The 27,816-nt window shown below is 43.3% G+C and overlaps 1 protein-coding gene and 1 long non-coding RNA gene across 4 annotated transcripts in view; one reads left to right on the forward strand and one right to left on the reverse strand.

Moving 5' to 3' along the window:
- Positions 1 to 27,816, reverse strand: part of COQ8A (coenzyme Q8A) — a 330,849-nt gene that overhangs the window by 138,180 nt on the left and 164,853 nt on the right. For all 3 annotated transcript variants that reach the window (XM_085613033.1, XM_085613034.1, XM_085613035.1), the window contains one exon: positions 12,311 to 12,433. In XM_085613033.1, the coding sequence (XP_085469159.1) occupies positions 12,311 to 12,433 (123 nt within the window). The remainder of the gene's footprint in view (positions 1 to 12,310; positions 12,434 to 27,816) is intronic.
- LOC146821947 (uncharacterized) lies at positions 16,660 to 27,111 on the forward strand. The gene is made up of 2 exons (XR_014963208.1): positions 16,660 to 16,900; positions 25,265 to 27,111. It is a non-coding gene; the product is annotated as an uncharacterized LOC146821947 (long non-coding RNA).

Consider the following 27,816-nt stretch of genomic DNA (forward strand, 5'->3'; position numbering starts at 1 on the left):
GTTCTTAAATCCATTTGCACAACTCTGGCTAGACTGGAGCAAGACATTAAGGGTTTGGAAACACAGTTTCATGCAACCAAAGATGGAAACACAGTTTTATGTAACCAAAGATATGCTGCCTATCTAGGATCTATTCGTACTCTCATCACGGAGTTTGAGCAAGAGGCCGAGATATGATTCTTGGGAAAGGAAGACAGAGCCCATGGCTATGGGGAAGGGGACAGAGCTGGCAAAACTCTTGCCAATCTATTGCGTCAGAAAACTGCCCCCAAGTATAGTGGAGCTCCTAGATGCTGAATCCATTCCCACCCATGGACAAACAGGCACACGCCAACTTCTCACCAAATTCTACACGTCCTCATATGAGGCCAAACAAAATTCCATACACCCCGATCTGATTGAATATCTAGATTCCCTACAACAGTTATGGCTGAGCTCGAGACACAGACCGTACCTAGACCTCCCCTTCACGATAGAGGACATTACCCAAGTGATCAGTGCTCTCCGAACTGGCAAGGCACCGAGATGGACTAACCACCCTTTTCTATAAAACTTATGTCGACACTGTAGCTCCCAGACTACTAGATGCCTACCAGGAATCACTGGAGGCCGGGGTTTTACCCCAGTCCATGCGAGAAGCGGTAATCATCGCACTGCTCAAACCAGATAAATCCCCAACACTCTGATTCCTACCGACCCTTGTCCCTCATAAACATAAACACCAAAATCCTAGCTAAGTTAATTGCGAACCAACTACAACCCCTTCTACCTATTATTGCTCGCACTGACCAATCCGGTTTTATTCTCGGGAGATCGACAGCCCAAAACCTGCAAACCTTTTTTTCGGTCCTACATCAAATGGATCCCTAACTTCCGGCGGCGGCTGTTTTTTTTTTTAGACGCTACCAAAGCATTTGACTCCCTTGAGTGGCCCTATCTATTCACGATCCTGCCGCGCCTGGGATTTAGCCCCAACTTCCTCAAGTTGATCAAAAATTGCTATATACTAAGCCAACAGCACGACTCCTAGCCAATGGTCTCCTATCAGATGCCGTCCCGATATCTAGAGGCACGCGTCAGGGGTGTCCCCTCTCCCCATTCCTATGCGTGATTGGGATGGAGCCTCTGTCAGCCCAGATCCACCAACATCACCCCTCCCGAGGTGTAATATTTACTGATCGCAATCTTACTATATCTACGTACGCGGATGACATAACATATGTAAGACACCCAGACGAGAACCTTAACCCGCTACTTAGGGAGCTGTTAAGATTTGGGGGGTTGTCTGGGATTGATATCAATTGGGGAATATCTTCCATTTTGCAATTAGCAGATGCACCACTGTGCAGAACTCTTGAGTTCCCATTACAGTGGGCAGAGGGAGAGATGAAGTACTTAGAGAAGTTTTAACTCCTGAGGCGGAAAGCCGGGAGAATCGCTGTCAGTATTTTGATGCTTGCTAGCATTTTAAAACGTATGATTGTTAATATTGTGTTTTTACTCACCATTTCCCTCTCGCACACTATCTGGTGACAGGGTACTTTCTAGGACCACCCGCGGAGGGTAACGCTGACGCGGGGCCCTATTATTCTTGCCGCCATCTTCCCGGGACACACAGTAGCCACGCCCACTACTGCTAGGCCACGCCCCTATCTCTCCTCATAATTATGTGCCTTGCAAGGAAGCGCAGCGGACGAGTGCAGGGACTAGGCAGAATGGAGAAATTATCAGCTACACTTCTTTTGAACTCCTCTCTCTGCAACACTCTGGTACTCCCGACCCCGATCCTGCAACACTCACCCGCTTAAAGGCTAATAATATTTATCCTCTCCATCTGATAGAGGAGAGCTCTTATACCACTTCTCAAAGTCCTTCCTCCACTAGCTCTCCTCCAAGCCCAAAAGCTACGTCCCTCCATTGCCTTTACCTTAACACCAGATCTCTGGTAAAACACCAACTAGACATCTTCCTATTACTTAAATCCGATACACCAGATATACTATTTATATCTGAAACCTGGCTCACAGCGGATTCTTTACCAGATATTTTCACAGCTCTTACGGCAGACTATTACATTCTATCTGCAAATAGAGTACCAGGAAAACCTGGGGGCGGTGTTGCCGCAATCATTCATAAAAATCATACGTTTTCCACTCTACCCCCTCTGGACTTACCAGACACGGAAAACCTCGTAATTAAATCCAACTCAGACAAAGCAACTATGGTGCTGGTATTGATTTATCGTCCACCCAAAACTATGCCTACATTCCCAGTCTCGCTGTCCGAGCAAATGGCCAGCCTAATTGTTAACTATGATAAAGTCATGCTGATCGGGGATTTAAATTATTGGTACAATGACCCGGAAGCAGGACCCCAGGCTACAGAACTTTTTGAGCTTCTCTCCCACATGAACTTCTCTCAATCAGTTCTGATTCCAACTCATAAAAGGGGACATATTCTGGACCAGATTTGGTCTTGCAATGTCCCACTATCCACTCCTACGATAATGCCCTGCATATGGTCGGACCATCATCAACTGCATTTCTCCATCACCTGTCAGGGCCACCTAAAGGCTCCCGCTTATGCAGGGGGGCTAATAAGGAAATGGAGCTCATTAAATAAACAGGACTTCCTGTCCACCTTGGCCAACTCTCTTCCAGCTTTTTCCCCAGACATTAATCGCATGGACAAAGATCTTACTGAATGGCTCCTGACAGCCAGCAACGAGCACGTTCCTTTTACCAAGTTCTCACGTGCTCGCCGCATGGATGCCCATAGGTTGTTTACTACAGACCTGAAAAATCAAAAATTAGAATTGCGCCAATTGGAGAGAAAATGGAGACAGGGGTACTCTGATGAAGACAGATCATTATATACAGCCGCCCGCAGGAAGTATAAAAACTATCTTATTTGCTAAGGCAGCTTTCTTCTCCGAAATAATCTCTAATGCCCAAAATAAATCCAAAGAAATTTTCAGGGTCGTTAATGACTTATGTAATGATGTCAGAACCTCCCCCTCTCAAGTTCCCACTCAAATGATGTGCAATCAACTCAATGATTTCTTCAAGGATAAGATTGCCAAGATTAAAGCCAGCATTCAACCTAGCTCAACTACGGCGGAAATAGTCGACATCTGCAGAAATCCTCACGAACTCAAGGCTATCCCTCCGATAGATCAATTGAGGTTAGCTGAATTGATGAACCGAGTAACGTCCGGGTCCCCCAACGACCCCTGTCCCCCGCACATACTGAAGGAAGTCTATACTACATTACCCCAAGGAATACTTCCCCTTCTGAATGAGTCCCTATTACAGGGAACAGTCCCCAACTCTTTTAAAAACGCCGTGCTGGTCCCATTAATTAAAAAACCTGGTGCTGACCCTTCCAATCTATCGAACTACCGGCCCATATCACTTCTCCCTTTCGGCGCAAAGATTCTAGAAGCCCATGTGGCCAGCTGTATCTCTAGTTTTATAGAGACATCTGATTTCCTAGAGCCTAATCAAGCCGGCTTTCGCCAGGCGCACTCTACCGAGACGGTGATCCTAGCTGTCCTGGACACATTGAGGTCTAATGCCGATAAGGGTATACATCAGGCCTTGGTGCTTCTGGACTTGTCGGCAGCGTTCGACACGGTGGATCATTCCATCTTATTACACGTTGTCGAACAGGCCGGCCTGCGAGGCATGGCTCTCGGATGGGTCAAGTCCTTTCTGAATGACCGATTCCAGGCTGTCAAGCTTCAGAACTTTACAGCGCCCAAACTCTCCACCACCTGTGGCGTTCCACAGGGCTCGTCATTGTCCCCCCTTCTGTTTAATTTATACCTCAAACCGTTGCTGCACTCCTTGAAAAACAGGAAGGTTACAATATACAACTATGCGGACGACCTGCTGCTCATATTCCCACTAAACTCCACAGATTCCGTTGAGGAATTTCAGGCCACTGTGTTGCACATTCAAGGTTTGATGGAGATGAACCATCTAAAACTCAACCCTGGAAAGACCGAGCTGGTTCTACCGGGTAAAAGTGCAACTAGCTGGGGGCCTCATTTCTGGCCGCCCGCTATGGGATCTTCCCAGTCTCCCTCCCCCTCAGAAAAAAGTCTTGGGATCACCCTTAACACCGATCTCTCTTTAAAAAGTCAGGTGGGAACTGTGATCTCTTCATGTTTCTTCCAGCTACGGAAGATTAAGAAGATTGCTCATCTGCTCACGCACTCCGCCCTCATCCAGGTGGTAATCGCCTTGGTCCTCTCCCGCTTAGATTTCTCTAACTCCATTTATTTAGGCATTCCCTTGGCTCTTTCTAATCGCTTGCAGATTGTGCAAAATCAAGCGGCCAGACTAATTTTTAAATGCAATGGTAGGAGTTCGGCGAAACCACTGCTAGCCTCTCTTCATTGGCTACCTTTAGCCCAACGGGTAACCTTTAAAGTGGGCTGCCTAGCCTTTAAGGCTCTTCATGGAAAAAGCCCCAAGTTTATAAACCATCTCATAAAGAAACACGAACCGACTCGCAATCTCCGCTCTGCCCACCTGTTCCTCCTCACCTGACCCCTTGTTAACAAGAAACGCCTCGGTGGATGCCGATTTGCCTACTGGGCCCCAAAGATCTGAAACTCGTTTCCTTTATCACTCCGGAGTTGCACTAATCTTATGATTTTCAGGGGCGCATTGAAGACCTGGTTGTTATAACAAGCACACGGTTAGGATACTGCTTACCATCTGTTTTTGTCTCTTCTCTAGCACCATGAAACCTCTGGGTGCCCGTGAGCTTTACAAATTATGAATAACATAACATAACATAGGAGTGTGGCTCTGAAGAGATCTGCAACTCCTGTGGAACCTACATTTCGGCAAACTGTACTCCTGGCTGGAAGAAAAAATTAAAATCTGGTCACTGCTCCCCTTATCATTGGCAAGCAGAATTGCCGTTCTTAAAATGATTGTCCTCCAAGTTTTTATACTATTTTGTAAACATCCCAATTCCTCTGACCAGGCCTTTTTTTAACACATTACGATCTGCAGACATATCGTTGATTTGGGCTGGCACACAACCAAGGATTATTTGGGATGTCCTAACTCGCCCGTTGAGCGTGGGGGGCCTCGGTGCCCCTGATTTTGAACTATATGCCCTAAGCGCTTAGGCTCAATTTATTCATTACTGGACCTACCCTGTCCCGTTTCAGCCCAAGGTTGCCACAGAGAGAGACATAGCGGACCCCATTCTGCTTAGCACAGCCATCTACTATCCTTTTCGACGTACCCCAAACAAAATTAATACCGTAGAGGTGGAGCGCTGGGCTTGGGATGGGTTGAGGAGGCGAGTCCAGGCCCCACTGTTATATGCTCCATCGGTGCCGCTGACGAGACATCCCCACTTCCCCTTCCTCCATGATAGGGGCGCAAATGGCAGAGCCACACGTATGGGTATAACTACCATGGGAGATTTCTACCCCAATTATGTCTTTTTACCAAATTCTGCTGGGCGGGAGGGGGAGGAGACCCCACTACTGGATAAGCTCCTCTTCCACCAATTAAAGACGACCTGTAAGGCATTACATCCTACTTTTCTGACACCCCCAGCAACATTACACTCCCTTCATAATTTATCGAGTACACCATTGCCGCGCAAACTTGTAACCAGGCTGTTCACTAACACACAAACTCACACACCATATTCAGACCCTGCAGCGCTTACGCAAATGGCGTCTGGACCTGGGTGTAATCCCAACAGATGAGGCAGTGGGCCCATTGATGCTCTCACACAAAATATTTACCTCCAACTATAAGCTAAGATTAATACATTTCAAATGTATCCACAAATTTTATAGACCCCCCCCCCCCCAACAACTCTTCAAAATAAACCTTAGATATACCTCGAATTGTTGGAAGTGTAGACGGGAGGGAGCCGCTTTCCTCCACGTGGCCTGGGAGTGTCCCGCGGTCTCTGACTATTGAACAAAGGTAACTGAAACTATACAGGAAATTACAGGACAGCCCATTGACCATACTCCCTTGGTGTTGCTTTTGGGCTACGTAGCACAGACACGTCCTGAATACCGGCGCTTAACGGCAATGATTGTCCTAGCCAGACGCAGGCTCGCAATACACTGAGGAGCCACCCGGGGACCCAAAATCAAAGACTGGTTACATGACATTGCCTACCGTCAAGAGCAGCTGACCCTTTACTGGGACCTCATGCCGATAGCATCCAGACCAAAGATATCTGGGAACCTTTCAGGACATGGCTTCGCGCCCATGATGCGCCTTCAGACTCTGCTGTATCACCACCCATCACAACTACACCTAACGAGGATCAGACTTCCGACTGACCAGACATTATTTTGCATATTGAGCTTTTGCATAGGTGTGAGAATGTAGATTTGACGACGAGGCTGGTGTATTCAGCTGTAAGTTATCCATAATGCTAAAGTAAATTTGCCTTTTCATGTATTCAGTCTTGACCAATCGCTACATGCCCTGCTATGTCTCCCTAGGGCGGGGTTCCCTGACCGATTACGGGGTAATGAGAATACTCGCCTATGTACACTATATGTAGTCTGTTGCCATCTATACTCCTGCTATATCTGTTTACACTGTGTATGATCTCTCCAATAAACTAATAAATAAAACGTTTTTTTTTTTTTAATTACACAGCAGCTGGTCAAACACCTACAGCAGCACTTGCCACAACCAGCCCGTGTGCTACTGTGCTTTACACAACACCAGTAGGAAGCCTAGGGCCCAAACCACATAACATTCAAGCTACCCGTTTGTTATGGAATCAAGGTCAGCTGAATCCACATCACTAACTCCGGTATTTGACTCTAATGATAAATTGTAATTTCTCATAACAAAATAAAAAGTAGAAGCGGTGGCTTGATAATGATACAAAGATTCCACCATGATTAAGAAGACCTCTTCACAAGATACTTAGGATGTGAAACCTTCTTATATACATGCTCACAGTGCCACAATAATACTTGGATATTTCCACCCTTAATTGAAAGTAAATTTGCAACACATTTCGTTAACTTATCTGGGATCTACGTAAACGGGATGACCAATTAAGGATGGGATTGTTTGGGAAGAAAACTCCCAAAAAGGACAAAGCTAAATCACTCTTCAATTTAGTCAATTGGTGGAGCTGTACATGCTTATTAAAGGGCATATCCTAAAGTCAGTATTTTGAAAGGCCAGTCAAGCTAAAGAAAGAGTTTAGGCTGCCATTCACTCTATTCCACTTTCAGGAAAGCAATTATCACACTACAGCCATGCTGTGCACTTAGGTACTCCAATAACAGAACTGAGCTCCCAGACCCATGTCAAATTAATTAGAAATGTAATGGAGTTAATGATCCAGCAAATTCCCTTATGACTAATGGCTGACTAATGCGCACACACACACACACAAAAAAAAAGTCTTTCCTTAATAAGGACACCACAGTTTACAGTGAATTGTACTATCCCAAACTAGCAATATACCAAAATACCAATGGGAGGGTAAATGGAATATATATTCTAGACACAAATACAAAAATCAGATAGGAGCATGGTAAAACAGGAAAAAAGTTCATGACACTAAATGTGTTCGGAAACACCTGGCCCGTATTTTTTTTTTTTAACTCCCTTGTTGCTGTCCCCAAGCGGAAGGTGTGTCACTGCAAAAGACTAGATGGCTAAAAAGTGCCACTTGGGCAGAAACATCCATTACCCACAAGCTGCAATAGTCACAAAACTAACAGTGCTTTCTCTTGAAGCTGATAAACCCATAGTTTAAACTTCAGAACCAGGAAGACCAAAACATTTGTTTATGTTAAATTGTGTTTTGTGTGGTGTTAAGTACATACAACCAAAACAGAAAAACAATCACAGTAGAGAGTGGAATGGCCTGAAGTTTGGATAGGGAATCAGAGAATCAGGTTAATGACCAAAACAAAAAACCCACCCAATAGGAACCTGTTTAGGCTACGGTGCATAACTAGAAATGCACCAGCTGCATTGCATCATTTAGGAGAAAGGTGAATCTAAATTCCACCCATATCAACCAGCGTTATGGAATGCCATTTTACTCTACAAATATGAATAAAGCCTCACCCTTTCCAGCCACTGATGAGGTGCATGAAAGCCTAATCTTTTCCTGAAATTGCACGCCTAAGCTTTCTCGTAAATTCTGAATGATCAATCTATTTCAGCTCTGCCGCCCAAGGAAGAGGAGTTTCTGGTAATCTTAACTTCTGGGAAGATATGTTAAACATCATTACCCTGTAGAAAACTTACTACTCTTCCCAGGATTGCGTGCTTTGCCCGAAAACTTACTTTTAATACTGCTTCACAATGGATTAGTGAAACTCTGTTTAAGATGATGCAAAGTCACCATTAATCATGAAAGCCCAACAAAGGCTGTGCTTCTGAAGGCCCTAGACCTATTAGGATGAGCTTGTTTAATTTGAATAAAACTATTTATTTTGTAAGAGGCCCTGCTTCCAATTTTTATAACTTTATATGACCTCCACAAAGGTTTGTAAATGTAAATGAGCTAAAGAATGAGGATGGATTCAACCCAGATCTGTGACGGGGGGGGGGGGGGGGGGGGGGGGGGGGGGGGTGTACGAAAAGTTTCAGGGGTCCGCCCATCATCTTCTGGTGTTTGCGGAGATCTAAATCAGGCCCTACGTTAATAGACCTGCAGGTCTAGTGGTATTTCTGTAATTTGAGGCCTGTGAAGTCAGTGTTATCATGCACTTCATTTACCATGAAGCAGTGGGGAAATGGAGTGTTGGGATGTGAGGCAGTGTACTCCCACTCTCCTCCCGACATGGACGAGTTACTAGAGGCGAACTAACACGCCCACTGGGTCCCTCCCCTGGTTATTTTCAATATTACATTTTATGATTAAGAGATAGGTTGATGAAGGTAAGACTGCCCACAGTGCTCAAAAGTCAGTGCGCCATTTCTTTGGGTCAGAGGCTACACGATTATTTCCTGTATTCTGCATATCTATTTTAGTTTGGTGCTACTGTAGGGTCAAAGGTCAAATGTTCAACAATGAACTAAACATTTCTTTAGGTCCCAACTATGTAAACAGTTCATTCAAAAATGAATGCTAAATGCTTGGAAGGAAAGTAGATTAGAGGAACACCAACATACTAACCACCCAAGTCACTGAGCATTTTCTGGAAGTGTTCAAAAAGGTCTAGGTGTGCAAGTAGCTTACAGTAAAGGAGGGAGACCAAAAGAATGGTTAGAGCAATGCCTGTACCGTTTGGCTAAGCAAGGCAGAAGCCCACCAATAGCAAGAGTCCAAAAGGGCATTACAAGGCACTAGTCCAGCCGGGCCGCAGACAGTGCCAAACTAGTGTGCACCCAAGTAGAGCTCATCTTGTTTAAGAGCCTTTGTATCATGAGGTGGCACACGCCCCTGCTCTAAACTGGCATCTCTTGCAACAGGCCAGTAAATGAGATAGTCACTTTCCAAAATTAAATGGGTTGCGCTTGAGTTTCCAACTAAGACGCCCCCATCTGTTTATCTGCTCTCTAGTAGATAATCGCAGAGAACTCCAACGCTCTGGCTTAAACATATCTCCCATTACACGTACAGTATGGTGTGGACTTACCAAAAAACACTGTTTAAAAGCAAGGAAAGGAAGTTGCTAATCTATGGCTTAGGCAGCCAGGAATTCTACAGCCACACCCAGGTTTCATGAACTTCCTAGTTTTTGTTGCCTCTGTGTCCGCGTACAGTGCTTCGAAGGTTCAAGTAGCCAGGAGGCTTCATGTTACGTCATGTTATAAAACACCCAAATATTAATTATGTAGGGAAAACTTTTACATTTAAAAATAGGTAGCTAAGAGAAGTTCTTTCGAGGTGGCACTGTACATAATTAATCTTTTACAATGGTGCAAAAATCATCTGTCAGCCACCGCTCTCTATTTCACGGGTGTGCAATAGGTATGGGAGTAATTGTATTTATGCCGGAGCAATTTTAATAATTCCGTTATTACTCGGACATGGAATTACTGACAATAATGCAATTACTCCGACTCAAGTAATTAAGAGTAATTGGGTGAATCTATTGCGAGAGCACATTTACCAAGCACAAGAGACTGCTAGCACTTTTGTTTGTTTTCTGTTGCATTTAGCACTATCTTCTCACGGCATAGTGCACTTTGCGCTAAGAAACTAGTGCTAAATGCCAGGAGTGGGTTAGGGGACAATCCTATCCCAAGTGCATACTTAGCGAGCGTGGGCAGTTGCTTATGACACTGTTCATGTTCTGTTTCATTTAGAGCACTTCCTTAGTGCAAAATGCACACTCACACCGCTTTTTCGACAAAAGGGGCATTAATCTTCTTGCTTAATTCTTGCAGAACCCATAGGTAATTCCAAGTGATTATGCTGCATGTAAACATGATCCAAGATTTATGCAGATCGACACTATGGGACTTTGTGAGAGCAATAGTGACCTTCAATCGCTGGAATTATAAATCTAATGCCTTGTTGAATCTAGTCTATAGCAGGGCTATCACTGTGAGGCTAAACAGAAATACCATTGCAAACACAGGACATGAAACTGCCAGATAATTTTACAATACGTACACACAGCTAGTCTGAATAATCTGAAGTTAGTATCAGATACCTGGATTCATGTTGAAACTACGCTGCCTTGGAGACGCTCCTGTTGATGTAGAGTACCTTCTCCGAGGTTCTGCATTATAATTTCTTAATTTATTCTTGAATCACAAATGTTCTCTCTATACAAAAACTTGGCAGCAAGCCTCCCAAACATCTCCTAGTCTAGGTATTCAGTTTGAGTTGGTGACCTATTTACTTACCCCCATCGTGTGCAACTGCTCAATTTAATGTAAATTGAAAAGAAACAAAATGTGAGCTGGAGGTCTTCCACATCATCTGGTTATTGCAAAAAGGGTACCATGCAACATTGCAGAAAGGTTAGGAAAGCAACTCAGTGAGTTAAATACTTACTGCTCAACACTCCTTTCTGTTTTTTAGTGACCCTCCTCGTACCTTTCATCCTATGCATGCCTTCTATTTCGGAGTATAGGCTACTCTAAGTCTCATGCCGGTCTGCCTAAGTCCTTCTTATTCTAATTCTACAATTGACTGATACCTCAAATCATAGATCACAACATCTCCTTTTTAAAACCCTAACCCTTTAAACTGGTCCGTGTGCCATTGCACCTGCTGTATCATTTAAACCATGGCTCTAGTGCTAGTATGGTAACTGGACTTGTGACTGCTTGTTTAGTAACAATTGGTGTTCAGTGGGTTTCCTAGGGCTTTTGGCTGCTGTGCTTCTGCACCATTCAAATCAATGCCCCTAGTGCCTGCAAGGTAATTGCAAGTGTGACTGCTTGTTTAGTAGTAAAATATTGCAATAATCAGTGTTTCCTAAACCTTTTGGCCCCTGTGCCACTGCACCTGTTGCACTATTCAAATCATGACCATATGTCCCAAGGACAAATGAGGAAATCCCTTATATCCAGCAATATATGTGCTCTGAAAAGGCACAGTAGCATACCCTATTCCTTGCCTTTTCAATAACCTTCATGTGCTAAAACGTTCACAAAACTGTGCTTCTCAGTACTTCAATCTGCTGCCCGTGGGACCACCCGCAAAAAAAGTGAATCAAGACAGCTCTATATCTCCCAGCCACACAATATATTTCAGAATGACTCATGGTCCAAAATTTCAGTCTGCACCCCTCAACTTCCTACTAATGGCCCACTCCAGGATGCTTAATCTGAATACTATATGTATTTATCAAATGTAGCAGGTGATTGGAGTTAATACTGTTATCTTATTAGGAAATTATCATTTTATTAAACTCTCTAACTTAAAAACCGAATAGAATCTGGGGGAAAAAAAGACCTGAAACAAGCAACGATGTAGCCAGGCCAGTCTCTCCCTCCACATCTCTCCTGCCAGCTATAAAGTCTGTGAAGGGAATGCGCATAACCTAGGCAACACATCACATTTAATCCAGTTCTGCTGGGGCACAGAGCTTGGCGACGTCAACAGAGCTGTTGTAAAATTAGTTTTAAGTCTCTGTAATCCAATTATGGACAAAAGCACATCGGTAAGCATTCTTCTTTGGCAACAAGAGCACGACAAAATAGACAACCAGTCATTTATTTAATACAGTGACGCACTAGAGTTCATGAGTAGTAGTAAGGAGGGTAATCGAGGATCTGGAGTGACCCTTCTTGCAAAGGCTGAGGGGGAAGTAAACAGGTGGCCAAGTGGTCACTAATCGCTATGAGCAGAGGAGAGATGCACCTACCTTGAATGCTCAGCATCTGACCCAGCTTCAGGGCGGCGCCACGCACCTTGCACAAGGTGCGAACAATTCTCTCAGCATTCGCTTCAGACAGGAATGGGCTCGAGTCCAGAACGGCTTTCTTCCCTAAAGTGCAAGAAAAAGAGCACAAAAAGTTAGTTCTTTAGTCCTCCTTTTAAGGATATTGTACAATACTCAATTCCTGCCAAGAACCCTTCATAGCAAGCTCAGCCTTGAATCCGTATTGTAAATTTAATAGCACTTACAAAAAAAGGTTTTTGGAAAACCACAAGTCCCCAACCTAGCTCCGACAAAGAAATCCACTGTGGCATTTCTGTAAGATAGATGGTGTCATTTCTATAACCGACCCATCTAATAAGAAATGACACTACTTTACCCATCCACCCACACAGAACATGCCAAGTAACATAGGCTACCAACACAACTGGAGATATCTGTGGGCCAACAAACCTTACAGGGGGCCATTCCGTGAAAGATGCCCTAATGCATCTCAAAACCCAAACAGACGTCCTCAAACAAAGCAACATTCTAGAAAGCCTACGACTAGGGATGGTTAGTGAAGCAGGACTGTGGAAAAGGATTTTTTCCAACACACCGAATGGCTCCTCTAAATTTAGGAGATGGATAAAGATGTTGATAACGTTAGGAATTAAAACATCCGTTTCACTTCACCACCAGTAGCAAGCAACCCTAAAAGACTAAATACTGCTCAAATCGGCACAGCTTTCCACAAAAAGAGCCAGTTCGTGTTGCAGAACAGTGTGCGAGTAACTAGATGTTAAATAGCTGATTTGGATACCAGTTTTCAGGGAAGCGGATTTATGGATTACACCCACATAAAAATTGGCCAGCATACTAAAATCTATTTTTGAGTCTCTTGTAAAGCATACTCATCATTGAGCAGGAATGAAGACAGGTCAAACGCACATCAGAATGTTTTGTTGTTGTTGCTAAAACAGCACTATGACCAGAAATTCCCACGCACTAAGCAGTCATGCGCATGAAGCAAAAATATTATTCCCGCACAAGAAAAGGTTGGCTCGCCCAATGATGCAAGTTCTTCCGATCCATGCACCACGAGAATCTCGACAATGGGAGTTATCTGCTCAAAGGTGACTCACGCCTTTTAACAGACACATATGCCCCATGCAAGACAAATGAGCATAGCAGAAGAGTGACGCAGAACCTCAAAGATGGCCAACTGGAACACAAGCCTGGTAAGCTATACGAGGAACTACAGAAGGTATTAGGAAAAGGACACATCATCCAGGATGCAGCAGCATGCCCTGTGGTATGCACCAAGAGGTTACCGCAAATGAAATGATGCTAGACTGAATATTGGGAAGGAGTGCTCAGAGAGAACAGAAATTCTTAACTGCAATTTTTCACGATGAGGACACAGACGAGAAGATGAATGGAGGTCGGAGAGCAAATCACAACTAGCCAAGCACTGAGACCAAGCCTTGTTAAAAAACAACAACTTAAAGATCAACAGTAGGTTACAGGAAGATGTACTTTTCAACCAGAAACATGTAGACAATTATTTTCTCTTCAGAATATCTTGGATAAGAACATCTAAATAACAGGTAACTTTACCTCATATCTTTTGAGATATAGTCTGTTGTAGCACTTAAATATGTAAAATAGTTGGACAGTACAATGTATCCACTGAAACCATATGCTTACTAAGGTGACCTTAATAAGGTCCTAGTCCAGTAAAGAAGTCTGACTTGATGGCATTTTCTTTCCACTCTTCTATGAAGCACAACTTGCTATCTGTAATGGGCGAGAGGGAGAGCGAGCTGGGAGAAGCACATGGAAAGTAAAGCAGCAAAGGCGGGGGGCACAAGAGGGCAACCACCTCATGGAGAAGTTCAGGGGGAGAATTACACGTACGAGAGAGAGAGAAGCACGGAAAGGTGAAGAGAAGCAAGCTTGGGAGACAGCTGAATAACACATGCAGTCTCATGGAATGCCTAAACACAAAACTTTTGAATTTCTGACAAAAAGAAAAATAATATCACTAGATCAAAATGTCAATAGAAACTCAATGAAAATAAATTCATATAAACAAAAAGCGAGAACAGTGGAAACTAACATTAAGCTAAGACCTATGGTTGATTGGTCAGGCAAAGCAGTTGGGAAGATGCGAATTAGAAATACTCAAACATCAAATATTTCAAGCCACTGTTGCAGATTCCCAGCCTTCAATTGCACAAGACAAATCTAATGCCCGAGAACCTCCCGATTCAGATTTTTAAAAAAGTGTTATGTGAGCCGTGTGTTCATGGAACATCTGATCAGCTGCCTAGGTGGCCCAGGACATTTGGCTTCAGCAGCTGCCTCCAGAAACAAATACCTAGGATGCTTATCATGGTGAGCTCTCTGACGTATGCCATAGTGCTACTTTTTCCAGTGCATACAGCCTGGCAGCGGCACTAGTACCCTCAAACACCAGCAACTCAAAGCTCCTCAGTGCCTGGCTGGAGCAAGCAAACATGAAGGGTGGTATAGAGTAGCGTTGAACTGAAAGGTTGAAAGGCACTATTGCTTGCAAAGTGGTGCAATGAGTTAAGCAATGCTGGCGCACTTTCCACCAGATCACATTAACTAAAGCTCACCTGCAGTCTCCATGTGTGCTTGAACTAGGGAGATCTTCTAATGTCACTCTTGGGGCTACACCTTGGTTCGGCAGTCAACCGGGTGCTAAACCTTGGTTCATCTGGCTTACAGAACTGAGTGTGCTCCATATTCTGCACACACCTTCCACAGAGGCCCAGCTTTCATGAGCAGTCTACACTGGTCCATATAGGTCTCAGATACCCTGCTCTTCCATCTCCACAGCATACTTCTCTGTTGTTCACAAAGCGCTAACCAGCAGGGTCAGGGAAAAGGGTAAAATGTTCATGAAGAAAACCCTTCTCTTCTCTTCTCTTCCCTGTCCTCTAGGGCATTCTAATGCTAAAGGAAACAGCGAGGCTCACTTGAACAGGAGATCTAATACATCCTGGAGGTGCTGCCAAGGGAGCTAGTTTGGCTGCCCAAAGGTTACATCCAAGCTACACAGGCTTAAAAGCATAGCTGGTGAAGCACGAGAAACAAAGGAAATGTGACTTCATTACTAATGGAGAGGAATGAGCAAGAATGCAAAAAATACATACAAAAGCAAGTCACTATTGCACAAAAGAGAACAGAAGAAGAGACGCATCATAATGAGCAAGAACAAGGATGCACAAGGGTGAGTCAGCTATTTTTTCATGTTGACTGCCCTGCCCCTCCTGAGGCCAATAGGTTTGTCTACGGTTTCTAAATACTTATTAAAAACCTATTATTTATCACAGGCAGTCCCCTGCACAATTACCACAATGTTTTTAGAAAACTCAGACATCGTTTGACATTTTGGTCTCCGCTGCCATTACCAAGCCCCAGGTATTATTTCCAATAAAGCTGTATGCCAGGACAAAGCCAGTCATCTTGAGGTCATCTGTGTGATTCCCCTAAAAGGAGGATACTTAGAAATCATAGTATGGTCAAGGGATACTGGGACAAGCCAGACAATCCAAGGAATCAGGAGCTGCCCACAAGCCACTCTGTGCAGAGTCCAAACGCTCATGCTCCTTTTCCCGGTCTAACCCCAGCATCACAAATGAAGAAACAGGACATTTTACCCATTACATACCCTCATTGATGCCCTCGAGTTACTTTGCTAAAACAGAGCCCGTTAAGTAGAAGAATATTATCTAGGTTCGAACTGTGAAACCTTAAAATCTGAATCTCTCATTTTCTTAATTTAGCTGTGATTCATTCATACTCACCTTTGATCTGTTTTCAGCCTGATTCTGTCCCTGACGCTACCTGCATAAACATTAGGTCACAAAGCTAAAGTTGAGACATTGTACGCTGCGTAAACATGCAGAGTCAGCTTGCTCTGAGATTTTCAGGCAATAGTTAATCCCTAAGTAAAGTCTACTCAGAGTAGCACATTTTGTTGTTCAGCCATAAAACGTAGAAATTGCACAAAACACCGAGGCTGTCAGATTCTTGCCTTAGCTCATTTGTGTGTTCTTTCCAAAGTTCTATTTACCTCTGGGCATTCCTTGTTTGTCATCTTCCCTATAAAAACCCATGTAGCTATTGTTCAAGTGTGCTCCTTCCTTGAGTAACTCCAGGGTGCTCGTTGGATGGAGACCCATTCTGAATGCTTAATAAATTACCTATGGTTTGTACTTCGCTCCACTGTTGATTCCTCCTTACTTGATAAGAACCCGTGGTGAAGTGGTGATCCCTGCACCAGCAGGTTATTAATTAATCTGCTCCACAAATTGGCGCTCAACGTGGGTCCTCATCAAGCGCTTGCAGTCGGACCAGGGCAGGAGATCAGGTTGGTAACATGAACTTCGCTGAGGAAGCGCCCCACCAGATGAGATTAGTGTTGCTCGTGGTCCAAGGTGATTTTTCTGCTCTCCAACTCTGATCTTCCTGGCGGCTGCTAGCCTTGACTGTGGCCTTCGGTTGGTGATTTTCTTTGGATCAGGGAGGATCGACAGGTGGGAGGTGAAGACTACGCATGAGGTAAATCTGTATTGAACCGGTTCATTTGTTCATTTGGTTAGGATTTGTTTGGTATTTGCTTGACTAGATATTCGTCTTGACTTGGTATTTGTTTGGTAATCCATTCGGAATTGGTACTCCGTTCGGAATCTGTTTGGAATTTTGAAACCTAGGATCAGTTTGGTATTTTGAAACTTAGACTCTGTTTTGGAACTTGCCATTTGTTTTTGCTAACATTTTTTCTTACAGGTGATGTGGGAATATTTTTTATTTCTCTCTGTTTACAAGTCTTTTTTAATCTTATATAACATGCCTGTGATTAGCACCCTTTGGAAGTTTTGTTGTTGCTGCCGCGATAAGCAGAGCATTTTGGAAGCAAGTTAGCCAGCGCCACCAGAAGGTATGCCAAATATAGAGATGTACATCAAATATGCTATTTGTTCCATCATGTATAAATGCATTTTGGAACAAATTTTTAAAAGGGGATCCCCAGTTATACCATGGACCCTCACAAACTCGAGTATTTAGAGATTCAATTGTTTTTGAAGAAAGTTAGGCCGGCTATGTTTGACAGTTTGCGCATGTGGAGAAAAGAAGTGAGGGAGCGGCAGAAAGCAGAGAAGGTACAAAGGAAACAGTAAAGGAAGACAGTATCAGAAGTATAAGGAATTGAAGGATAAGGAAGTTCAGGAGAAAAAGTCATGTTTAGATAAGGAGCATAGATTATTAATATCTAAGGAATATATAGGTAGACCAATTGTAGCAGTTGAGGTCCACCAAGAAGATGTGGATTCAGATATTGATAGGTTGTGGATAGAACGACCCCCACCCTCATATGTACCTTTAACACCTCTTCCCCCTGCATCATTGAATGTTGTTCCCCTTGTACCCCTGGTTCCATCTCCTTTGCCTGCGGTTGTTCATCCCATTATTTTTCAACCAGTACCGGTACACTCTTTACCCTCTCCAACTCAGGCCACTGCACCCCCAAGCCACTGCACCCCCATCCCAAGCCTCTGCGCCTCCACCTCAGGCCACTGCACTTCAAATGTCTAATGATTATGTACTTTCTGCATCTGTTCTAACCCCTCGAGTTCTTCGCTCTACTGTACCTCAGTTTCGTCAGGATGCGATAAGATTGAAGGTATTAAATTGGTTAAGTGATTTTGAAATAGACGTAGAAGACATGATAAACCAGATTCAGGATTTTTTCTGAAGGTGAGCTTATTGGTCTTATAAATAAGCTCTCTCATCAACTTATGGTTCAATGGGAGATGACTACAGGGCGAAATGGCCTGGATGATGTTGGAGCAATTAATAGACAGGCCTTCCCTGTAGATAGAATTAATTATGCTATTGCAATGATAATTTGATAATTTAATGAACTCTTTTCCTCTCCTTGAGTAAAGAGACCTATGAGGGAGGCTGCGCCACAGTTCATTCCTGGAAGAGGGAATGAGGATAATGATGACCCAAATAGTCCTACTGCTAGAGCCCATTTTTTATACAATTGGATATATACGCCCTGGAAAAGGATGGATGTACTTACTTTAAAAGCCTCCTTACCAGACATAAGGAAAAATCCTAGGGGATTTTATGATCATGTATAGGCAGCCATTGATTCCTGTATCATGACTTTAGCGGATATCGATATTTTTTTTGGGGTATGATCCTGCCACCAGATATGTGGCGATTTACCTGGAAACAGGATCATGCTGTTGATTTGGGAGGAGATTGGACTGCCATTATAGCAGCTGATAGAGATGGGAAACTTGGTCAGAAACCTAGTCAGCTCATTCTGGATCTACCATGGTAACATACTTACTTATATAAAAACGATGGTTCCAGCTAGGTAAATAGATTGGACACTCCTTACTGCTTGTAAACAGAAACGGGGAGAGGCCGTCCCCGATTTCTTTACTCGCTTTGAGGAAGTTTCCTCTAATGTAAGTAATAGCCCTATTCTTCCTGTCCTTAAAAGGGGGGATGAAATACAGGATAAAAGTTTATCAATTTATGATTGATTTGAGAAAAAAGTAACAAGATAGTAGTCCCTCAATATCCTGTTGTTTCTCAGGTAAAGTTAATACACCTATGGAATTTTCTGACATCCCCGTTCAAAGCCCTATTTCACAACAACTTAATGTTAGTACAAGGGTCTCCAACATTTTCTGTGACAAAAGTTACTAGTAATGTAAAATGAGCACCCCATTCAAGAGTATCAGCAGTGATCACATTGGTGCATTAGGAAGGGTTTTCAGCAGTAATGAAAAAAAAAAAAAGCAAGGCTTTGACAATTTGAACTGAAGAGCTGCATGTGTAGTACATGCAAACCATAGCTACAATACCCCTTGCACCAAGGTATAAAAATGAGTAATAAACATCTCCAACTGAAATAATAGTTTTAAACACATTTTTAAAATGTTACCTATTTTCTCTGTAGGCATCAGTTTATGAGTTGTGAAAATATAAAAGAAATGTTGTTTTGAATGCCAAAGTTTTATTTTTTTAAATACAGGTTGGACCGTACACTGGTAAGCTACTCGTTGGAGACATAGTAATACAGCAGAAGGTTTGAAACAAGTTACAGTGAAATCATTGCATCACTTAGTATCCTTGGGACATAAAGTATCTCTTTTTCAATAACAGTATTATCAACAGAAGATTACCTATTTAGGTCTCTCGTGTCAAAGGGGGGGTGAGACGATACGACAACATAGGATATAATTGGTGTAGAACTTGCAGAAACCACTGACAATCTAATATCTATGCATTTATTACCAAATTTTTCATAATTTGCAAACCCCCTGCTTGCCTTAACATTAAAGCACGTATGCATGCCGTTTTCTTTGGACTAATCAGTGTGAAGCTGTCTTTATGTAATTTAGAAATGCTTTATGTAATGCTCCTGCTTCAGGTAAAACTTGATTATTACTAATTTTTGCATGTAAAATATGGTTGCAACTTGGCACGGTCCCATGTAAGAAGGAATAGGTCATGTGCATATTTCTCCTCCACATTGGACCCCACTGCGATAAAGCAATCTGAAGTGTATATTTAAGGTCACAATTTGAACAATTCTAGTACCACATTTAGTGGATATCTAAACAATTATTCAGACCCAGCACCTGACCAGTGCAATATTAACAGGGTATGAGTTACTTTTTGCTCCAAAATATCACTCTGAAATGCTGTAACATTTTGAATCCACCCGCTGTACTACCCCTCTTGGAGTCCCAACAAGATGAGAAGCATGACTGCATATTTTAGACTCCTTCTCAGTAATAAGGGACAGGTAGACCTGACACATACCCCTATATCTGATCCACCAGGGGAACTGTCTGTGGATGGTGCATGTTACAAACTACCTGATGGCTCTAGTACAGCGGCTTAGACAGTTACTCCCTTGAAATCTGTGGCTGAGTTATGTAAAATACAACAAATGTCAACGCAATTTGTGAAGCTGACAGCTTTGACTGGAGCTTGTGAATTAAGTAAAGATTTGACTGTAAATATCAATCAATTGAATCTTTATTTCGGCAATATTTCAGCCATAAAAGAACACATAAAATAATATATACATTAAAAATACAATGTTGAAGGAATATCTAAAAATACCAGTCAAGTGTAAAGCAGGGGTGGAAGTCACTGTTAAAAATACATTATTGCAGCAATAACTGGAATTACATAATCAGATATGAGCCCGGGCTGCTAGGCACTATTTGAAATTATAAAACTCCTTTTAATCCAGATAGCATGCAAGTACTTAGCAAGAGCAAACACAATATGTCCTGCAGTATCAGTTTTAAAAACCCTTAATGCATCTGAACACTTCCTAAATCCTAGATTCCTACAGATGGGTACAATCCAATTCTTCCTTGCTCTACTGTAGAGAGGGCAGAAAAAGAGAATATGACATTCATCCTCTTTATTCATGCCACAGCCAAGACAGTGTGATGACCTGGACGGGGACCATTTACTGGTTAGGCACGCTAAAGGAAGTGCACCAAACCTCCATTGTATGTATAACTTCCTGGCCATGACAGGAAAAATTACATCCAGGAAATCTTCGAATGAGTATACAGATTTAATCTCTATGAATGATTTTACCATGGTACCATTCTGTGAGTCGTGGAGCCATGCATTAGAACATCGAGATCTGTATAACTCTGTGAATAGATTCCCTGAGATCTCACTACAGGCTGTTGCCGGATTCACCCACATGTCTGCAAGACCCAATTTCATGAGTTCGTCTTTGATATAAGAGAGCCAAGGGATATGCACTGCCTTGCCTAATCTCAGTATTTCTTGTAGCTCAGTTTTGTACTGCACAAGCTCGGGGGTCAGCCAAATCCTCCTCCAGAACCTGAGGGGTTTGATGGCTAGTTCCTCCTGGATGGGAAAAATACCCAAGTCGAGCCTCAGCGGTAATAGAGGTGTGCTTTGGGGGAGCGAGAGCAACTGCCTCACAAAGTTGTTCTCAACTTTAATCAGTCCAGGTCTAACGGCATGCCCCCAAAGTTCCCCTCCATACAGTGCTGCCGCTCTGGCCCTCATTTTATAAATTTCAAGACTAGGGCTGATGGGTTTATAAGTGGAGACATTTGTCATTTTTAATATTCCCCCTGCTATTTGGGTCAGTTTGAGTTGTGATTTGGCAAGGTGTGGGCCCCAGGAAAGTTTTTCACTTAGTGTGACACCTAGGTATTGGAAAGTGTGAACTCTCTCGAGTGCGACCGAGTCTAAGGTGGGGGGTGGTCTGGTGTGTAAGGGCGGATTAAAAATCATGTATTTAGTCTTATCTACATTTATCTGTAGACCATGTTCACGACAGAAGTTATTAAATCCTTCCAATATACGTTGGATACCCATTGGTGACTTAGATAAGAGCAAGGTGTCGTCAGCGAACATTATGGCTGCGACTTTCCTGCCTGCCAGCCTGGGTGCATCGTTGTTTAGAACTGCGTCCAGGCTAGCTAACAGTCCATTGACATATATGCAGAACAAGGTGGGGGCCAGGACACACCCTTGCCTGACTCCCTTGTTCACGGTGAACCTGGCGGACAATACACCTCCTCTTGCACACCTGACCTGAGCAAAGTTCTGGGTATGCAACCTCACCAATATTCCCAAAAGAGAATTGGGTACACCCAAGTCTCGTAAGACAGCCCAAAGTTTAACCCTAGGGACAGTGTCAAACGCAGAGCGTAAGTCAACAAATACCATGTGGAGGCTGCCACCCTCTATTACCACAGTCTTCCAATACAGCATTATTAAACGGAAGATCTGGTCCATGGTAGATGTTTTACTTCTAAAGCCAGCCTGATAAGGAGAAAGGATTTCATTCTCATTGATCCAGTCCTGCAAACGATCTAAAATAAGTTGTGCAAATATTTTTGGGGGGACGTCAATGAGACTAATGGGCCTGTAATTGACGGGGAGCAGGGGAGAACCCTTTTTATATATAGGAATGATTTCCGCTCCCAACCACGAGCCCGGAACCTCTGCACCGTACAAAATTGTGTTGAAGAGTGCACATAAGTACGGCGCCCATATCTTAGGCTGTTCTTTGAACATAGCCCCGGGTAGCTTGTCTATACCTGGTGCTTTGCCCATTGCCAGTTTTCCTAGGGCAATGGTAACATCCTCTACGGAGAATTCCAGAACTTCGGCATCCCCAGTAGGAGGTAAATGAAAGGGCAGAAGGTCTAAGTCAGAGGTGGCTGCATATAGGGATTTAAAATGGGATTCCCACACCCCCGGATTAAGGTTGACTTCAATTGCATTGCGGGGTTCCGCACACCCTGAATTCACAATAGCCCAGAATCTGCTCGGTTCCTTGTTGGCAAGAGCAGAGGCTAAATTTTCCCATCTCTCCCAATCCCAATCTATTTTTGCCTGTTTTAATACTTGTTAGTGGGCAATCCTAAGTGAGCGGATCATTAGCTTGTCACTGCCAATTTTGATGGCATTAATCAGATCAGATTTAGCTCTCCTACATGTGGCATTATACCATGACGAGGAGATAGTCCTGGGTTGCCTGGGGGGAGCGATAGGATTTAGAATGCCTGCAAGGGTATCAACCAGATCCTGATGAACAGTAAGCAGGTTTACAGAAGTGTCCGAGGACCACCCTTGAGCCCAGATGTCACTTGCCATTTTGAGCAGGGGAAGGATGGATGAATATAAACTAGAAAGTACATCCCTCCTTTCACGCAGGGTCGCCCACTTTACCCTCCTCCTGTTAGTAAGAACCAGGCCTGGGTCGGCGGTTGATTCCATGTGGGCTTTCGCAGATATGGGCAATTCCATTTTCAACAGCAGTGCGTTATGATCGCTGTCCGTTCTATTCACAACCTCCAGATCCACAATCTTAGACCACATCCTGGTCTGGACCATTACGTAGTCTAAATGGGATTCCTGATCTTTTTTATTATAAGTACATTTGGAGGGAATATCTGAGGGCATCCGACCGTTAACCGCCCTGACTGAGTTTTGCAAAGTTAGGGTCATAATCTGCATGGCCAATGGGGTCCATGCCTTTGCGAAAGTGGACCTGCACTGCGGGATACCCCAAAACTCATCCTCATCCAGCAGTGCCCCCTCATTCAGCCCTTGAAGGGGCTCGTAATGGCAATTGAAGTCTCCTGCGATCACATAGTGAATGTCTCGGTTTAAAGATTCAAGAAAAAACGCTAGTTCCCCAACGGTGTTGGATTCCTTTGCCATAGCAATAGGACGTGAGTACACATTCACTATTGCCAGTTTGTGAGAGTTGGGCCAGGTCATTAGGACGCATAGAATGTCGTCCGAATTTGTCTGAATCAGATCCACCCTGCAGCCCAGGTGTACACCGATCCATGTTGTCAGTCCACCCGAAGGGCGGCCCTTGCCTCCCCATCGGGCTGCGATGTTAAAGGTCACGAACCCAACTCTATGAACCTCCTCCCTTGCCCAGGTCTCCTGCAATAAAATCACGTCAGCAGTGTCCACAAAAGAGCCCCATGCTGGACATGCTAGCTTATTTTTTAGACCTGCCACATTCCATGATAATAAGTTCATACACTGAGGATGACACGGGTGATGAAGTGAGGGGTCCGGTAGAGGGGAAGAGCTACTCTGCTGGTGTGGATCAGTTGGCCCAATAAGGGTGGTACTGGCACTTTGGAGAGTAACTGGCGATTGGTGGGGAACAAAAGACAATGTAGAGTACTCTTGGGGGATATTAATACTATTACTAGTACTAATCCCCACAGTAATAGAGGTGCTCCCCTTGTTACCAGGAGACAAGCTCCTTTCCCTAGACGACTCAGTGGGCTCTAAGCCTAGGATACTGCCCCCCGGTGGACCCTGAGCTGTATGGTTGTGCCTAGCCAGTCAGTCAACCTGGTCAAGGCAACTGAACCTGTTGGAACAGAGGGGATAGGACCATTTTGGGTCAAAGGGGGCTTGTCTTGATTTCCCAGCACCACCCCAGAGCGGATGCGAAATATGTGTCCAACCACTTACTTCTGGCCTCAATTGACCATTTGGATAAAAGTAGGAGAGGGGACGCACCCCAATTTTTGTAAATATCAATATATATACCTTTGGAGATGCCCCCTCATTCGGATGACTTTGAAGGGAAAAATAAAAAATAAAAAGGTTTTATTTTGCATGGTGATAAGATACAGTTTGGGGAATGAGCAGTAAAGATACTGGATACCTTGATGTTTCCAAAAAGAGCTGCTTTTGTTAAATATTTTGTCCACAAGAAAATTATAGATGAGGTAATACAGGGAAATACTTTTGCCAATGAAACAGCTAAACGATCAGCCTATTTAGAGTATAGTTTAATGTATATTGTAGGGACAGTTAGATGGACACCAGAAGTGACTATGTTTAATCAAACTCTAGATTTCATTAGGGAAGTACAGGAAGAAGCTACGGAGGAACAGAAGGAACAACGTAAAAAATATAGGTGCCAGGATGCAACAGGATGTTGGATAGATCTGTCAGGAAAGCCAAGATGAATGCTTCCAAATTATTATGTGAATGTTGTTGTTATCATGGCCCACAGTTTAGCCCATATCAGTGCTAAAGGACTAGTGGCCATGTCAGATCATGTATGGTTCAATAATCTGATTCCCAGGGTGGCAGAGTTCTATGTCAAGAAGTGCAGGATGTGCCATACTTATATTATAGCACATGAAAAGGTACCCCATTTCAACAGGATATTTTGCACCCCCAGATCTGCCCTTTGAAGGTCTTGCAACCAGTTGAGGTGGTTATGGGGAGGTCAGCAAATGTATAGGGTGTACCAAGATCAAGGACAATCTCACATTGAATTTACCATTCTTGTTGATTACTGTATTGACTAAAGATCTGCATTTGATCCATTCACAGGTGAAGGCCAGTCTCTCTCCCAGTCTTAAAGGTCCAGGTCACAAGCGGAGGCCTAGAGACGGTGTCTTTACCCTACAGTTTTCAGAGGCCAGTCCATGTTTTCTTCGCCATCCAGACTGCTATTAAGCCCACAGGCACCAGCTCCATGCCAGTGATGTGGAGAAAGAAGCGCCACTCCCTTTGCCATATGATCAGTGGATAACAAGAGGAATACCTGAATATAATCAGATCTCTCAGCAAGTGCCTTTTGGAGATGCTGATCTTTTTAATTAAATGGTGGAGTGGTGTCATTGGAATAATAACTTGCTGCCATCATTCCTGACCCAGATGAACAGATTCTGTTTGAACATCCTGACATTGTTCAGCCCTGATACAAAACGTGGCCAAGGGCCAAAAGAACTATAGACTTTGATAGAAGAAACTATCTGTGGAGAGATGGCAACCCATGCCGGTGGTCAAGACCGCCAACGTCCGGACCAGTACGTAAGCTTGCAAGTGAGGCTTTGAAGCAAAAGACACCTGGGACTTAATACTCTGATAGTGTAGAGAGGACATTTTGGGAGAATTGAGACTACATTGCTCTGTTTCTGGCCGATCGTTACGCTACTCTTTGTTATCTTGGCAATCAAACAACAAATACTACACTAAGAGGAAGGAAGGTTAAGAAACATACAGGTTGGATATAAAAGATCAGTATAGGGAATAGTGTTCGGTGTTCTTCTGAAATAGGTATTTGTATATAGATTACGTTGAAATAGGTAGAGTTGTCGGTCATTAAGGCCCTTTAGGAAGGTGCCCGCTAAAAGCCGACAGTCTTGGATTAGAAAGAGAAAAATAGGGATATTTGTATGTTTTCTATTGTTAGTATTGGTATTTTTCTTTGGGTCTATTTTTGAGGCTTAAAACATATTACCCTGTTCATAGTCTAGTGCCCCCTACTTCTACCGCATCTGAACATTATCACTTCACCTTGTCCTCTCTTAAGGATTCACACTGTCAAATACATAAAACACCCTTAATGTTAATTGAGCCACACAAAAGCTTCATCAAATAACTGCAGAATTACACCAGGAAAAAGGAACATGGATTTGGTCAGAATGGTTTTGAGGTATGGTTTCTGCTTGGGACTGGACATAATTAAAGGGAATAGTGATTATAGGAGCCATCTTTCTCACTTGCTGTTGCTGCATTCAGCATGCCCCTGTGACATGTACAGCTTATATAGCTACCTGTAACCGTATCAAGCCTTCCCCAATTTATGTTCATGAATTAAGTAGAGAAATGATGATACAACTTGAAATTGATGAAATAATGAAAATGTATTTATGTACCTTCCTTATGTATTCAGCACAGCTGAAAAGGAAGGACTGTGAAACCTTAAAATCTCAATCTCTCATTTTCTTAATTTAGCTGTGCTTCATTCATACTCACCTTTGATCTGTTTTCAGCCTGATTCTGTCCCTGACGCTACCTGCATAAACATTAGGTCACAAAGCTAAAGTTGAGACATTGTAGGCTGCGTAAACATGCAGAGTCAGCTTGCTCGAAGGTTTTCAGGCAATAGTTAATCCTTAAGTAAAGTCTACTCAGAGTAGCACATTTTGTTGTTCAGCCTTAAAACGTAGAAATTGCACAAAACACCGAGGCTGTCAGATTCTTGTCGTAGCTCATTTGTGTGTTCTTTCTAAAGTGCTATTTACCTCTAGGCGTTCCTAGTTTGTCATCTTCCCTATAAAAACCCATGTAGCTATTGTTCAAGTGTGCTCCTTTCCTTGAGTAACTCCATGGTGCTCGTTGGATGGAGACCCATTCTGAATGCTTAATAAATTACCTATGGTTTGTACTTCGCTCCACTGTTGATTCCTCCTTACTTGATAAGAACCCGTGGCGAAGTGGTGATCCCTGCACCAGCACGTTATTAATCTGCTCCACAGAACTGCACAGTGTACCAATTTACAAGTCAAATTAATGCCTGGTAAAACTTTAGCTGTAAATAAGGTTTGCATCCAGAGTCGAAGGAACAAGCCAGTCACATGACATCTTTCAACATGGCCCTTGAGTTTGTCAAATATGCTCTGCAAATACCCCGCGGCATTGTTCCAAGATGTAAACAAAAGGCTCTAGAAGCACTGGTGTGCTCATTACAATTGCACCTCAAGTGCATCTCCAATGCATGTGTATTCAGTCCATACATATCGAAACATAATTCGGAAAGATAACCTTTTGTTTCCAAGTGTCCTCTTGGCTACTCCTTCAAACAGAGGTCCAGCTTCCCGGTGCCCGATGTTATTACCAAAGGAAAAGCGCCAGGACAACATCCAACTGTAGACAAACAGCCTATCTTACCAAACGATAACATGGGTGCTTGTGTCAGACAACAAGGGAAATATACAAACGCTCATTACATGATCTCAAAACGAGATCAATTTTACTACATCTGTAATCTGGTTCACATAAGCAGTGACCGCCACCCATCTCAAAATAGAAAAATTACACCTTTAAATAATATAAGCCTTTGTACTAAGTGCTGCGAAGAAAACGCAAAAATGCTG

The sequence above is a fragment of the Triturus cristatus genome, chromosome 6 (genome assembly GCF_964204655.1).
Source record: "Triturus cristatus chromosome 6, aTriCri1.1, whole genome shotgun sequence".
NCBI classification, from domain to species: Eukaryota; Metazoa; Chordata; class Amphibia; order Caudata; family Salamandridae; genus Triturus; species Triturus cristatus.